Source organism: Anopheles stephensi, chromosome 2, assembly GCF_013141755.1.
Source record: "Anopheles stephensi strain Indian chromosome 2, UCI_ANSTEP_V1.0, whole genome shotgun sequence".
Taxonomy (NCBI): domain Eukaryota; kingdom Metazoa; phylum Arthropoda; class Insecta; order Diptera; family Culicidae; genus Anopheles; species Anopheles stephensi.
Genome location: NC_050202.1, coordinates 1,197,746 through 1,214,625, shown reverse-complemented (window position 1 = coordinate 1,214,625; position 16,880 = coordinate 1,197,746). Strand labels below are relative to the sequence as shown.

General features: G+C 45.3%; 1 protein-coding gene across 2 annotated transcripts in view; it reads left to right on the top strand.

The window, feature by feature from the left end:
• LOC118505355 overlaps nucleotides 1-16,492 on the top strand; it is a 179,849-nt gene extending 163,357 nt beyond the window's left edge. For both annotated transcript variants that reach the window (XM_036041029.1, XM_036041028.1), the window contains exons 5-6: nucleotides 11,930-12,036; nucleotides 16,117-16,492. In XM_036041029.1, the coding sequence (XP_035896922.1) occupies nucleotides 11,930-12,036; nucleotides 16,117-16,327 (318 nt within the window). In that variant the 3' untranslated portion in view covers nucleotides 16,328-16,492. The remainder of the gene's footprint in view (nucleotides 1-11,929; nucleotides 12,037-16,116) is intronic.
• Nucleotides 16,493-16,880: the final 388 nt, after the last annotated feature.

Here is a 16,880-nt window from a genome sequence, read left to right as displayed (position 1 = left end):
GACAGCTATTTTTCTGAATATTTTCCAGGCTCATCTCTCACGAGGAGGGACACGAAAAGCCAGGCAAAGTGACCGCAGAAATAGACACAAACAGATTTGCAAAGGAAAAATCCACTAACCACAGCTGAGGACTTCCTCCTGGTGTCGGTGTAATGTGATACGGAGCATTATAATGGTGGAAAGCCCTTACGACAAAAGTTTGCTTCCGCTTTAGAAAGGACAAAGAAAATAAGGAACTTAGTGACAAAATCCGGAAAATACATCTTAACACACATAGAGAGATGGACAGGATTTTCTCTCGGATATTATGATCTTTATAGGCATGTAAGCTGCATTATCCAGAATCATTTATGCAACAGGGAACAATATGCTTGAGACAATCGAAAAGATAGTTTAGTAGACTTCATCGTCAACCGTGGTTTATGCGAGATTCGCCTAAAACTAGGCAACCCGCGTGATAAAAAGACCCCCTTCTCTTCATTCACGACAATAGATTGTTCAGCTTAGATTTTTGCTACTCTATTCCGATTAAATTAATTTTAGGACGAATGTTGGACGCTGTCGGAATATTGAGAAATTACGGTTACGACAGTCGCTAGAACATTCCTCTGTAGCTTAGAAGGAACGACGACAAAATACTTCATTTTTGCTTAGACTTCTTCACTCCTTCACCCGCATAATCAGTGTCAGGATCTTCGGGACGCACTCTGTAACGAAAGTCCAATGGATGCTTTTATTCCTTCTCCAGAACGGACGCGTCCCAGGGCAATCTGTTGAAGACTTTTCGACGCCTCGACCATCTCTTATTACCGGTACCGTTAAGTACCCGAGACCGAAAATCCATCCCATGGCCACGTTCTGTGCCGTGGCCGTATGTTTGTTCTTCGGGCAGACGGTCGTAAGGAGGCTTCCGTTTCATCCTCCAATCGTAAAACCCCGGAATTCTCCGTTACCAGCCGCGGTGATCCACAGGAAAACCACCGGAGAATTCACGCCCCACCAACCGGCCACCTATCGCCTGTCGCCCATTGCGCCATCGCCCATAAATCCTCTTATCAGAGAAGATGATCCATAAATTAGCCATAAACTGTTTTAGCTCGCTGCGTCGGTGCGTGTGTGTGTGTGTGTTTTTGTACATTTTTTCCTGCCCGCTTGTTTCCTTGGAACTAGCGAACCAGCAAAGTGGCCATCTTGTCGTTTGCGTGCCGGTAGATTATGCGACGAAAATGTCCGCGAACGGGTCGTAAACGTGGACCAAACAATCTCCGCCCAAGACAGTGGTATCGAATCCAAGAAGCAGGACGACTCGCCCACTCCATCATCCTGTGGCCGAAGCGTCTTCAAGCGTTTTAGGACACAGCCCGACCGAAGATTGGGGCAGGAGATGAAAGCCGTATTCATCCCCTATTAATGAATCGACTTACGACAAACTTCGACCACTTCTTCGTCCACTGGTGACCTACTTTCTTTCGCTTCCCCCCTTTCAAAAAAGATTTCCGGCATTAGAGATCCGCTTTTCCTGGTTCGGAGGGCAATTTTTTTGTTCTTCCCTTCAAGAGCAATTTTATGTTAATTGGCAAAGTAGCAACGGCCGCACAAAGGCAGCAGAACACGCGAATTATACGTACCAAACGACCGAACGCATGCGACATCGCAATTTTCGGAAACACAGGTTCAATTGAAGAAGAGTGAGCCTCTTTTGGCCGAGGCAGCAAAAAGGTACAATTTTGTTTTGTGTTTCTGTGTGCTTCTGTTGTTCACATGTTGCTAACGACACTCACACACACAAAGGCCGATTAGAGGGCAACCAATTTGGGCCAAGCTCCATGAAAATCCTAGCGCAATTGATGAGACACAAAGCAACGTCTCTTGCCGACACACAAGAGAGGGCATGCTCCACAGTTAATGAAAATTTAAAACAAACAAGAACAAAGAAGCATTTGCTGGAGGCTTAAATTCTTAGTCAAATTTAAAGCAGCCTCGTGTCTCGCTCGGTCTCTCTTCTCGGTTGAGGTTTCTTTCACGTTAAAGGTGCTTTTTAAAGAAAACAGCTAGTTACTTTTTTGCTCCTATTCCTCCTGCTAGCTCCAGCTCCGGAATGGCTCCGGAATAAAATATTGCTCGCCGGACCTTGAATTCGGCACACTACCCAACCGTATGATTCTACAAAACGAGCATTTAATATGCAACCGGACGGTTATAATTTAGCACAATTTTGAGACCCTTCATTTTTTTTCTCTTCCTTGCGCTGTTGCTGCTTCTCTCGTGCAAAAAGGATCCGCATCCAGAGCCGGTTGGCCGGGTCCGCACGAGGACGCATGCATGCCGGGCAAGCCGATTGTTGCATGCCTACAATTTAACTACTAAATCGTGCCACCGCGTGTGTGTACCAATGTGTAGAATCCTTCTCCACTATCCGACCGACAGTAACAAAAAATATTTAAAATACTGCACTAACCGAACAGAGCACGGCGAAAAAAAAATATATTGCAGTAATAAAAATAATTCATTGACCACTGACTCGAATGCGCGTCGGATCGCATACGGCCGGCCGGGCTCGTTCAGCAGAAAAAATGACGGATAATTGCATGATTCGGGCCGGGTCCGGGCAAATGGGAGAGAATGTGTGTTATTTTAAAAGCATTAGACAAACGCAACATGGCGCGAATCATTGGAATGTCAGAATGGGAACCTGTGCCTGTTCTAATCGCTGCTGGGGACCGGTTTGTGTGTAGAGTGAAGCTTGTTTCCCTTTGGGGCATTGCCTGCTTGCTCCAGAGTTCCCATAGTTGTCGACATCTTCCACATGACATCTTATTCCTTTCTTGTAGTTTGTGAAGTGTTTTTGATGTGAACGTATAAAAGCATCATAAGGAAAGCTTCATGATTAAGTAAATTAAATTACACAGCAATCGAGTCAGGTGGATATAAACGGGCCTCAGGTATACCCTGTCGCTTGAATTTTACAGACTCTGCTTAATGGTGTTGGTCAGATTGCATACTTTCAGGCGATTTCTTGCTCAGTACCCTTAACACTTAAGACTTGCACCTAAAACCTGCAAGTCTTTTATAACAGGAACGATATTTATACTCGAACATAAAACGGACTTCAATAAAATTCACACAAACGCATTCCTCTACATATATAAATGAGCAAAAACCAATCCCATTACCTGCACTTCAAGTTCAGTTTTATTACCATTTTCTTATCCTTAACTCCTTGCTGAAAAGCTTTCATGAATAGATGTCTCACTTTATATGAAGTATGCAACACAGAGATCAGGAATCTCTGAGCGATAAAGATCTAATTCGTGAACATGTTATTGAAACACCTGCAACTTCTACCGAACTCTTTAACCGATAGACATAAAATTTCACATTAAACATTGGAACATTCGAGGGAAACCTAAAAAAGCCAAAGAAAACACAAACTCCCACCGTATGGATTGAAGCGTGAAAAGTCGCTCACCATCGGGCACTGGGGGGAAAACGGATTTATAAAAACACACTGCAAATTGAGAAAACGAGCAACGGAACGAGGTTTTTAAATCCTCTGCTCCTGTTATACGCCATCTCTCCCTTCATGTCATTCGGCGCAACGCAACGCTGGCTCCAAAAAAGGATTACTCGCCATCTGTGTGCACGTATGTGGTGGTGAATATAAGACGAAGTAATAAAATGTACCGACTCACCGCATTCACCACCGGGCAGCGTCGCCTAGAAGTTCGTTTTAATTTCTGCTTCAATGACGGTCCAGCTACAAAGCTCCCTGGAAAGGATTAACACTCACCCAACACTGGTGGACGGAGCGTTTTCCACGATCCTCCCTCCACTACGAAAGCAAAAAACGGAAAACCTCCCGCCATTTTCCCGCCGTCTCGTGTCACCCTAAACGCGTAGCTACTTATCAACTGTGAGAGCCGGAGCTTTTCCGATGGTGCTTTTCTATGTGTATGTGCGTGTGCTTCAAACCCCCCTCGGCTGGAGATTGCTAATGTGACATGAAAACGGTTGACCCAGTAGTCGTCCACACTGTTGCATCATTAGAACCCACTCACAGGGGTGAAGAGAGAGAGAGACAATTACAGAAAAAAAAGGAAACATGTAAAGGGTGCTTTCGCGGACTCCACTCTTTCGACGCCTTTTTACAGCCAGTTGTGTTGAAAGCGTTGTTTCGGCGAGCTTTAGAGTCCCGTTGGGGGATTCAATTTTTTGCCTTTCGGTGAGATTCTGAATCGCGGATTAAGATAAACAACCTTTCCTGGTCTCTGTCATCTGACATGGGTATTATTAAGAATGTCATGCGAGGGTGGGGGCAAATCTGAGAATCATAGAAATATTTTTTTCGTTGAAGAACATAATTTTGAAATTAATCCAAATGAAGAATCCCAAAAGTTGTCCGAATTCCGTACAGATAAATTTGAAGTTTGGACTTGGGAAAACTAGCCTCTTATCTCTTTCTGTGGAGATATGTTTCATTTCACAGTCAAGTCTGCACGCAACTCACCCGAGGCGATCCGTTCCATTCCGTTGTGCTATCCCCCGGAAACTCATCCCTATCCCACCGGTTCAAGAATCTCATCAAGAAACTATTCCACCAGAAACTCGTAACAAACAGCTTTCGCAACCGCTAATTTGCCTGCAGTAATCAACCGACGCTTCCTAATCTCAACGCTTCCAGGTTTGCACACTATTCCAAGTACAGCTACTCCTCCGATCAATTCCGCCAACCTTCCAGCCAGCCCGCCTGACAGCAAGAAGAATGAATCCGTTACACAAGTTTTAAGTTTAAATAAAACAGATAAATCAACCGCAACAGCACCACCGCAGCACAGCACAGCACAGACTGTAGCTCCGTAATGGAACTGGGCCGTGCTGCTTCCACACACTACACCGTTGGTGCATATCCGGAAATGGATAGCCAAAGATTTCCCAAACAGACACCAGCAGCAACAGCAGCAGCAGTGTCTCTCCCGGAGGACTCCTCTTCCGGTACTTTGGAGTGCTTCGACCGAAACGGGAAAGAGTCAAGCAGCGAGCAGCGAAGAATCGAAAAAGGGTAACGCGGCCGCCTCGGTGCGATGATACCCAGGATGTGCTGCAGGAAGTGTTTGGTAAAGGATATGACTCTTGTCTGCCTTAATGTGAGTAATCGTATCACATTTGCCTGGCACTTCCATTCTCCTGTCGGTTGGCAAATGATGAGGTCGTCCTGGACGAAACACCACCAGAGCACCAGTCGGGTATGTGTGTGTGTGTCGCTGTGTCCACGAATCTCTCCGTACACAGACGGACGGCGGAAGGCACCACTTCCGGCTATATGGTGGAACCTCACCATCCAGTTCCGGCAAATGGTAGTACTTCACGCCCGATCGTCGACCCGTCGTTTTGTCGTTTTGAGCAAAAATTATCGTTTTACACAAACCATCCCCGTGTGTGTGTGTGTGTGGCGGAATGATATTGCTCGAGGCTACGGTTGGAAAGCTCGGTCGGTCGAAATCATTCGCCCTGGTGGGCCAGTTACAGTGATTGCTGAGAAAAGAACTGAGAAGCTTTTTTAAGGGCTATTTAATTCAAGTCTTTTGAGAAAATCATCAACGAGTTCCAGTTCCCGTTCGAGGAATGTAATCCATTGCAGAAAATCTTTTAGACACGCAAATTGCATACATTGTGGCGTATTTTTGCTTTCACGAGAAATTTCGGGAGCCTGTCAATTTATGAAATCCATCCTCTACTTTCTAGCCGCACACTGTGCCCGTACAAAGCACTGTGCGATTGCTTTCACCGAGCTCTCGTAATCAGAGGAAAAATCCTTGTCTGCTCTGCTCACTTGCCGTGCACCGTCCGCAGATAGGAGGGAATAATGGTAAACGCAAGCGGATGGTACGTGTGTCTATACGAGCGCTAGAATTCGAATCCTTTTGCTCACCCACCGACCCCGAAGCTCGTTATCTTTTCCTGTGACAATGAAGACGGTGACTAAAAGAGGTGTCATATGGCCCTTTTTGTGTCTTGCGCCCGTGTGTGTGTGTGCTGTCCCCAGCAACCAACACCTACACGACGCTACACGGTGCAATATGAAAAATAATACTTTAATGGAGTTATCCCATTCGGGTAACCCGGTGGAAACGGAAAAGTATCTGCGGGGCCAGGCCAGCGAAACGATGCAGTCAAGTCGTTGCGAAACCTCGCTGTACGTGCTCTCATGCGAAATGTATATTTTGTACCAACTTTTTGACACGCATTCGCGCAAACACCAGACCCACCGGGCGGATGGGGATGGTGCGTCCGGGAATGACTTTGTTTGCGATTCCACTTGCACACACACACACGGGTCTTCGGTAGAATTTCTTTGCAATCCCTGACGCAGTGGGTTATTATGTCGCTCGCTTCCGAATCTGGCAGACTTTCTTTCTGCTGCCTGCAAAAAGGGAAATGTTTGCAGAAAGGACGCTCCAGTTTGACAAGAGCTTTGGCGCTACTTGACAATGTTGCAATTACTCCTTACATAATCAACTTATCTCTTGCATCACAGACAAAGTCAGCTGCGCTAGCTGGAAATGGGAATGGAGCTTGAATGCTAGGTAACATGGGGCGATAGATATTTTGCACAGGAACTAGGAAGGTAACCCAATCCGTCTGTTTTCCGATTATGCAAGACTTAATTTTTTAGGCATTAATCTCATTAAAATATGACTGAAACAACGCAAAAGCGAATTCAAACTTAGTTAACTTAGGAGTATGTTCTATTAGGCAGAAGTTTTTTCTCTTCGGAATTGACCCTATCATTCAGATCTTGAAGAAGGATTTTGTCTGGACGTTTTCGCGTCTTAATTACATCCTAAGCGTGACTCAAAAATCGACCGGCTTTTATTTTCTTGCACCGAAAAAAGAAACCACCAAAACTAAGGCGCCCAACAAGACTGATTAATCAACTCCGCTCATAAACAGACCCATAAACAACACTTTTCCCGGTCATGCTCAAAACGAAACGGAAAGAAATGGAGACTAGCGTCCGCGAAATTTATGACCAATATGGCAGCCCGTTGTTGTTGTTGGGTGCTGCAAACGGCCACACGGACGCGAACTGCGATATGGTTCGTATTTCATTCTAGGCATAATTTTCACAGCCATTTAAGCACCATTCGCAGCTCGTAAATGGGGATTTTTCCAGCATTTTCATATCGGCAAGAAAAAAAAAACCATGTCGAATGTGAATATGGAAGCAACTTCCTTTTTTCGCTCTCTCTCTTTCTCCAACTCTTTATCGAAGGAAAGCATGTTTGGATCAAATTTTTATATTTGTTTACTGCACATAGACGCTACCAGATGACTTACACCCAGCCCCTGGAGCACATCTGCCCCGGGGAAACTGGAGCATGGAACTAACAATGAAACGCAACCGTGTGCGGCCATGGATACGCGGGACACAAACTGGGACAATATAACATAACATAAGAACCCAACGCCGAATGGGATCAAAGTGAAAAAAATATTACCCAATACTCCCGCCACCGTGCATCACATGGAAAGGCACCGAGAGATATCTTAGGCCATTTGCCACAACTGGCCTGGTCTGGGAGGATCACTGCAATGGACCATTATTTTCATCGCTTTCGACGGTACGATGGCACGAGCCACGAGGGCGCGATACAGCCGGTGGCCCATAAAACACTCCCAAACATTCAAGGCAGGAAGGTATGGCGCTCCTGCCCGAAAGCAAATCTGGAGCAGTCAACAAAGGAGTCACTCACTTTATGAATGTCAAAAGCTAGCCCACGGGTTACCTCGAATTACCGCTCCCGTGCGGAACGTGAAGATGCAAACCCCGGGATGAAAATCCCGAGTGCTCTCCCTGCCGGACATTGGAAAAATTCATACACAAAACGTAAATATGATAACGATCCGACATGCTTTCGTTTTAGGTGGCCGCCAGGATGAGCATGGTATCGTACATCGTTTATTTTTTTTTATTTGACCCGCCCGAAGGAGCAACCGGAAGCCCGGTAAAGCTCGTTACGGTTCTCATACGTGCTGCTGGCTTCAAGTAGCGAGCGTAATCCGGAATGCTCCAATCTTTGATGCAACGCTAGCGAGCAAGACGCACCGCACCGCTCTCGAGAATAAACGAACCATTCTGCGGTGGCCCGCTTTCTGCGCGGTTTGTTGAAAAATAAATGATATGCTTTATATGGGTTTGCATTTTTATTACATTTCAACCATCAAATTGACCGGTAATATTGGGGATCAAGATCAAGCAACCCAACAAACCGGTTTGTTACCTTCCGAGAAACTACTAACAAGCATCAGTAAACGATGCGAAATACAACGCCTAAATGTATGCAATCAAATGCTATTTGATAATTATTTTGCTTCCAATGGACATAAACGATTAAGAGGGAAATATGATTACTCGAACGATGTACCGAGAAGACTTCTAACGTATTCTAGAAACAATCAACATAGAAATTGGAGTAAAACAGCCATTAGGAAAAGGGTCGAGAAAAATAAACGAATAAGTAAGGATCAAAGCAAAAAGCTCCTCATACTTTACGGTGTACTTTCAAATTGAAAACATTACAAACTCCTATCGTATGTTGCTGGTGAAATTTAATTTTTGAAGGGTTAAATAGATATTATTTTACAATCCTCTAGACGAATGACGTGGACTCTAAAGCCTGGATTGTGATGAGATGAAGATATGCAGAAAGAGTTTTATCATCAAAAAGGCTTCGTAGTGGAGACGATTCTATGTTCAATACTTCAAACATTTAAACGGAGAATCATACATCCTTTATTGATCGTGGAAACATTTTGAAGGCACACCGCGATTTGCGAAGCAATTAAAACGAGCTCCAAGAATAAAATCGGTTAAACCATTTCGCTAAAATTTATTACCATGCCGTCATAAATCAGTAGCAGCGAGCACAAGCGCGCGCTCGCACTTGCCTAGACTATGAAAAGCTAATGCTAAAACATGCCAATCAATGCGATGCCAGTTAGTGTTAATAGCTTCTTTATGAGTGCGGCACTGCATATTCTCGCCGTCTGGCGGTTGCATTTGCATTTGCGACTAAAATATTGATAACACACAGCTCCCACGCAACGCCCTAAATGCCTGCCTGTCCACCGACGAAAATGTTCCCATCCCGCTGGCCTTTTCAAAGCAGGATAACGCACATACCTGGAGAGCGCGGCTGCGAATGAATAATTAAACTGCATTTAATCGAAATATTCGTGCTAACCTTCTTCCCCCCGCCGTGTCGCGCTCATCGCGCACGGTATACGCACCGAAAACAAACCGTTTGAAGGAATGGCCACAGGACACAGGAGAGCTGGCCAGCTGTAATTATCGAAGTAATTATAACTCCGCTATCAATTTCATCACGTGCGAACATTCACACCACCGGCAAGGTGATCGGCGATGGAGAGACTTACTCCTGGCAGTAGGTTTCAGGTGGTAGTTACGCCATAGTTATTTTTTTGCCAACCTCACTATATTCTACAGATCTACGTGAGTTCCTTCTCATGGATGGATGATTCTTTTAAATGCAACTCCATGCAGAGCCGTAATGTTCCCTTTTCATTTTCCAATAATTGACACGTCCTGGTAAAATTCACACGCGCAAAGATAACTCGGCCCAACCTGTGATGACTTCTGCTAACACTCCAACCCACCACCGTAAACCGTGTTAGTAGGCGCTTTGCGCTAAACGGAATGTGCTCGTCTGGGAAACTGCAGTGACAAAACTGCAAAACGCATTTCATTTACTACCTCGCGCAACCCACCTCGTCGTACCCACCTAGGCTATCTGTCTGTCTGGCTGTGTGTGTGTGTGTTTCTCTTTTACATTTTCCCTTTGATGAAATTTATGCAAAATAATTATAATCACTAATTAACTATCATTATGCAAAATCTAATAATTTTAATTACACTGTGTGCTTCATCGCGTCTACGTCTGCAAAAACCACGCTGTCACGTACACTACTGCCACTACGTACGAGCAGGTTCACGGTTCACATTCGCGTGACCTGCTCTCGCCCGAAGATCACTGTTTTTTTCAGTCGGTTTAATAGAGCACCACAGTCAATTCAACACAATCCAGCGTTTTTTGTGGTGGCATTTCTTTTCAATTTATAGCGACTACGCGGGGGTTTACGTTACGTGTACCCTTTTCGGCCGACGATCCTAATGATGTGGGGTTGAGTTAAAATATGCTGCCACATCCTGCCATATTATCGGTACACGGCGCTGGATGGGAAAATGGCGATGCAGAGCTCATTTTGGCGATGTGTTAGGGTGTTTCAACGCGTTTGTTATTTTGCGCGACAGTCGGGACTTTGGACAGCAGAGCGTCGGAATGTGTATATGTTGTCGGCATGGGCTGGCAAACGGACTCAATTAATATTACATTATCGTATCCATCCCTTCATTGCTGATTTATTTATTCAGTGTGAATGCAATCGATGACGGTGGGGGAGATGGTGCGTAAACTAATTTCAAACCACTCTATTGAACTAGATACGTGGCGTGTATTATGCCGATTGTCAACGCGAAAATTATGAGGTGTCATGGTGCGACTGAATCTCGCCAGCATGGGTTCTTATTCAATTGCTGATCTACAATTAAATTAGATTGCTCATTTGAAATTGCTATATAGATTAGCATTTAAAACTTGTCTAGATCTCGAAATTTACGGTCCATCACGGGTTTTCTTGGATTAAACACGTCGATCAAGTCACCAAAATTTCACGCATTCTGCCTACCAAGACTTCTATGTTCATATGGAGGCTCACTGGAGCCTGGCGAAAACATCTTACTGCTTATAGAACTTGTCATTTTGGTAACTCCGCCATTGTTCTTCCAGGGAGTTTCGTCAATTTTGGCAGAGTACATATCTCAGAGGAGTATGCGTGCACTACAACTTTCACCATACCGAAGAAGTTTCCAGTTCACCTGTCATGTTACGTTAGCCATTGGCATTCTATCAAACTTGAGTGAGCCTGGTCGTAATTCCAAACGATTTTTTTTCAAAACAATGAAGCCTTTTAAGCTCTGCAATCTTCTCCACGATTTGCCCAATTACTTGCAAAATTTAAAAACCCAAAAACCAACCTCAAATACAAAATAGTTTGTGATCCTGCACACTAATCAGTTAATACTACATAAAAAGGATATTAGTAATACTGGACTTCTAGATTCTTCCTTATTACTGCTGTCCACGAACACTGAACCGGTCGCTGTGGCAAGTCCGACAGTAAATATTTAATTAAAACCGATGCGCCATTTCATGTACTTAGCGATATTAGAAAAGCATACAAACGACAAACTGACGACTACTACTTTGGTCAATTAAATACCACTGCCACGGTTCACGGTTGACTTTCTACTCATTACCACATCTCCAAGCTCCAGCTGTCCGTCCCGCCTGCAGAAAACACACATAAAAATACAAATTAATGCATGCGCCCACTACCGTACCCGGCCTCGAGAGACAGTCAGCCACAGTGTTGTGCCAGCAAACGCAACGGGAATAACCACAAACCCCTTGCTGTAAGGTCGTTCGTGTTTCAGTTGGCAATTAAATAATTAATTAAATGCAAAAATCAATCCTTTCGCAGTTTCCCGCATTTCTCGGACGGTGGTGTCGGGAATCTGTTGCACTACTGGGAAGATTGTCCTTGTCCGAAGGAATGGCGCAGAGAAAGGACACCAACTAGCACACAGGGCGAGTGTATAAGTAAACACGCTCCACTGTGGGCTAAGTTTTAAAAACTAATCTTATAAATAATTTATACATTGAAACCGACACACCCGCCGTGTTCGGTTGGCCCAGCCACCATGTCCAGCTGGTGACTATTTGAGAAGACAACAATTTACACCATCTCTTACTGTCCACTCCCTGTGTTTTTCGCATTTTCTTTTTAGGAACCGGACAGCTTCACCATCGATCCTTGTCTTGCTATGCTGCACGGTGGAGCTACACGATGTCCAAGTCCTTTTCACGCTGTGCGCCGAGGAGGAGCAAACAAGGGGTAAGATCACTAGTATTCGCTTGTATGCTTGTAGAAGAAAACAATCCACCAACCAGCTCACTCCCGACCGATGGAATCTAGACATCCTTGGGATGGAACTATCTCAACCTCACTTAACTGGTACACTCCTGTGGACCCACAGACCCGCCAGGAGGACGAACGAGAGAAGGATCCTTGGAGCAATTGGAATTTTAAATCAAGACCCGGGCTTTGGTTCGGCCCACCTCCCATGGTGGTCATGTTTGGACAGTCCTCTTTACATCCCACGATCCTGCAAACGGGAGGATGAACCTCTTTTTCCCCCTTTTCCCTGGTAAACGGTTTGACGAACTGGTGGTGTGGTGCTGGTGAAAAATCGTTCTCGTTCTCCGCCCCCTTCACTTCGCGCTGCTCACCGCCAGCGACTAACGGATGCGAAATACGACATCAGAAAGAGTTGTAAAATGTGATTGTACAAGCTGTTGCAAAGCTGCAAAGTATAAATAATGAATATTTATTGGATCTGCTGCTGCTGCTGCTGCTGCTGCTACTAGCGCAACCCGTTCGAATATTGATGAGTGGCAAAATGTGGGCAGAATTTAGAAAGAGACAGAGACCCCCGTCCGATTATCCTTCCCGAAATACGTCTTTTCACACACACACACACACACTACCAGAAGTCTTTTGCTGGTAGTTTATTTTCTTTGCCCGACGATGGTTAAGAGGTTCCATTTTGTGTTTTCTTATTCGGAGTGTTCCAGGGTTAAGAGGGAAAATTGGAAAATGGAACAACTCTATTTGACCGGTTACAAATCCCTTCATTATCTCTCACTGGCTGCGAACCTTCTGATGCTTTGGAAGGGATTTCTTTTTAGTTCGATTTATGCCTCAAAGTGGTCCTTCTTGGCATGAACAGTTTCCCTTTTGCACAGTGGATGGGCTGTTTCGAAGTTTAAAAATACAGTTCAAAATTCCCTCCAGCGAGACACTATAATTGTTGCCCACGTAGCAAAGGATAAATAAAGATAAATTGTTTTAATGTGATATGGTGGTAACTCTCGATCTCGCGTGTCCGTCTGATCGATCGATCGCGCTGGGCATTATCTTCGGATCGGCATTTTCCATCCGCATCGCTAACCACGACGTGCCTAAATACCATCGCGCCTACTGAAGTGTCGAAATCGGGATATCATTTTCACGCTAACGTGTGTGTGTGTGTGTGTCTCGACCCCACCAACCGTCCGACCGACCGACCCACCCAGAGGTTGAGGTCAGGCAGAAGACATTAACATACTCTTGCGGATCTCCCGCACCGGGATGCACATTATTTTCCTGTTTTTATTTCCCCTTTGGGTTGCCCTTCCTTAAATGGGCAAAAAATGGCTCACCGTTGGCCCGGTAATTTGCGCCAATAAATCAACCCAAATCAATTCGACGTTAATCAATATAATTTAACCGCCGCAAATGAATCGCAAAGCAGCGAACCAGACCAACTGCGATGGTTCCTTGGCGTACAGGAAACTCACTGAAACAATCGATGCATTGAATGCGCCGGTTGTGTTGCCTCTGTTGCAGAGTCCAGCTCACGATGGTCCTGGCGTGGACATTGGAATGAAAGTTAAATTAACTAAAGAAATGTAACCAGAAAAACACTCGAGATGTGAGGTTGAATTATTTATAATTTGTTTTGCGTTATCAATCTATTTGTACCAGCTTTATGGCCTGAACAGTCCAGGAACTTTGTTTAAAGATTCGTTCCTACTGCCTACTCCATCCGGAAGCGGAGAATTAGGAGAATATAAGCCACATCCTGACCATTGGAGATTGATTTGATATCGGACATTCCGGGCGGTAGAGATGTCAGAACATCCATCCTGATTTTGAAGAAGCTGAGCATCTTCAGTCATATTCTCCCATATTTAAGTAGTAGACAATCATTCAGAGTAGTTTGTTAGATTTATTCGAAAAAATGTTTTTTTTAAATAACAACCGTCCTCATCTGTACCACTGTTCGCCGTGACCTGAACACGATCAAGTACCCATTGATCGACCCGTGTGGCGGCGGCAGCGGTCGTTTGCTGTGCCATAACAGCCGTGTAAAGCTGGCGTTAATCGTGTGACAGTTAACGGTTAACCTGGGCCAAACCCCAAAACAAGCGACCTTCCACCCCTATTTTCCACCCTAACTTAAGTAGATCGGCAGCAGCACCACCACCACCACCACCAGCAGCGTCCATAATCGCAAAAAGAAAAGCTGTTTTGTGTGTCCCGAGCCTGTTTATGAACCGATTTTTTTAAATGCGCGAACAAATGGCAAATGAAAATTGCTGTAATTTATATCGCGATCTTCCCAATGCCCTTCCTCCACCACACTCGGTGTCGATTGATCGGCACCCTGCCAGCTAGCTGCTCGGTGGGCTTACAACTATCCGCCAATAATTTATGGCCCATTTTTCCACCACGTGACGACCATGGTCATGGCCGCGTGTCAATTAGGGGCAGCGGCAGAAGAAGGGGCCGCGAGGAAGCGGAGTGATGCCACGAGGCGATGGGCTTTTATTTATTAGTCAAGTCTTCGCTTTGGACCATCCATATTTGGCTCCAAACATAAGGCGGAAGGTTGCCCGAGGATGCCCTTTTTTGCAGGCACGATCTTAAACGGATAACTTGAGCTAGAGATCCTCAATTTGAATAACCTTGTGTTTTGTAAAAGACCTATTGGGTGCCTTTTGTTCATTTTGCTGAGGACCTACAATTATATGACATCATATGGGTAGCCGATTATTTAACCACTAAGCACAACTGACTCACCCGCATTGATTGATGCATAGGAAGTCCTCTCTACACAGCAGTACAAGTCGCACGCTCAACGAAGATATCGTTATCAGGAAAGCAAAGCAATCAGCACACAAGAGGCCAGAGCGTCAATCGTTGTCCACTGTTTGTATTGTGGGCAATTAAACACGCATAGAGGGGCAGTAGTAAATGGTATGGAACGCCCACAGTAAAAAGCTTATCATCCACTAGATACGCCAAATAGTAAAGGGTGGCCCTGACTTATTTGCTTGGACGAGATATACGGACCAGGCCCCAGAAATCAAACCGTAAGTGTGAACCACTTCAGATAGGAAAATCTAGCCTGGCTCGATTTGTCGTCCAGTTAACATCGAGCCGTTGGATGGCCTTATTATCAGTTCTCGGCTAGCTTACCTGCAAAGAAGAAGGTTGCCAATCACCTTCCAACACGCTTCGCTAACAAGCTACCCTGCTAGCGTCGGTTTAGCAAAAGTTAAGATTGTGCAGAACATCTCCACACTGCCATGTGCTCCTTGATCGGATGTTGCTGCGATTGTGCAGCGACGATTGCTTGCTGGTAAGTTTACATAGTGACGCGAGCAGCATCCTCAGCAATCTGTGACATTTTTTTGCCAACTCCAGCTGTTGCCTGTGCAGTTTGTGTCAAATAGCAGTTTATGTCCTCAAGAGTTCCTCAAAAAAATGTGTTGTTTTATCAAAACCATTTGGTTCTTTGTGAAAAGCATCCTCCAAACAGTTTGCTAGTAAGTCCTCTCTTCAACCTGGTGGTCGTGTGCTTTTGAGTCATCCTCCGCTTATCAGACCACAATCACAACAAATTCGGACACAAACCAAAAACCCGGGATTGTTTCCGTCCCAAGTCTCAGTATCGATTGATTGAAAAGTATTATCAGTTCCGGTATGTGTGATAGACCCTCCTTCCCTCCCCTTCCTAATCGGGAGGTGTCAGGTTCGGTGCTATTTTAAATATCTCGCCGTAAACGTCACACCTCCCTGTGCTATGTGCCCGATAACGAGCGATTGTTTGGGCTTTATCGCAAAGGCGTAGCTTAAGATTCCGTAGCCGCCAGTACCGGTTCGTCTACGATAGGGCTCGGTTGTGACAGGTTCCATTTCCAACGGTTCAAGAATGTGTGGAATACTTCGATGTTGTTGCGATTGTACCAAGCGGATAGCTTGCTGGTAGAGCATTAGTAGCCCGTACTTGAGTTCTTGCTAATTTAACTAACACCTTCTCTTCTTCTCTCGCTCTCTCTCTCTCCCAACTCCTGCCTTCTCTTCCAGCTGCTGTACCTGTGCACTCCAGACGCTATGCTGCATGGTGTTCGTGGTGGTAATCATCTGTCTGGCGATCGCACTGGGAATCTACTTCGGCATCTTCCACAATCGGGACTCAAACTCTAGCACTACCACGACAACGCCAAGCAGTCTCATACTAAGGGCCCTCATGCCCGACGGCTTCCACGAGGAGAAAGAATCGACCTGGGTGTACTGAGAGTTCTAACTCAGCTAACGCCCAACACATCCCTACAAATGCACAATGCTGTGATATGTGATTAGAAACTAAGTGGAAACCGTCAAGTGAACCTGCGTGTAGAATTGAGGCAGCAGCCCAAATTCCCCGTTCAAATAAATCGATTGGATTTCGAAACACAAAGAAGCGAACGCATCGTGAATCAGACAGGTTGGCCGAAAAGCCGGCTCTAGCAGCAGCAACAACAGCAGCTTGCGTTTTATCAGTATCAGGTTGAGATTGTCACTTTCGCAACCGATTGTAGATAACGGGTTGCCTTATATTAGTTGTGCCAGATAAGTCTTCTGAGGACAGGCCCGACCGACCGACCGACCGACGACACCCAGAACCAGGAAATGCACGGCCAACCGGCGCCCGATCTCATTTGTGGATAAAGTGACGCAAATTAGGTGTCCAAATTTGAGAAGCAGGCCCGCACACAAATGAAGCCGTCCCAGCCGTCGGTGTGCCCATGAAAGCAATTATAAAAGTGAAGTAATTGGACCGCACAACTCCGAAAACCGCTCAAAGAATA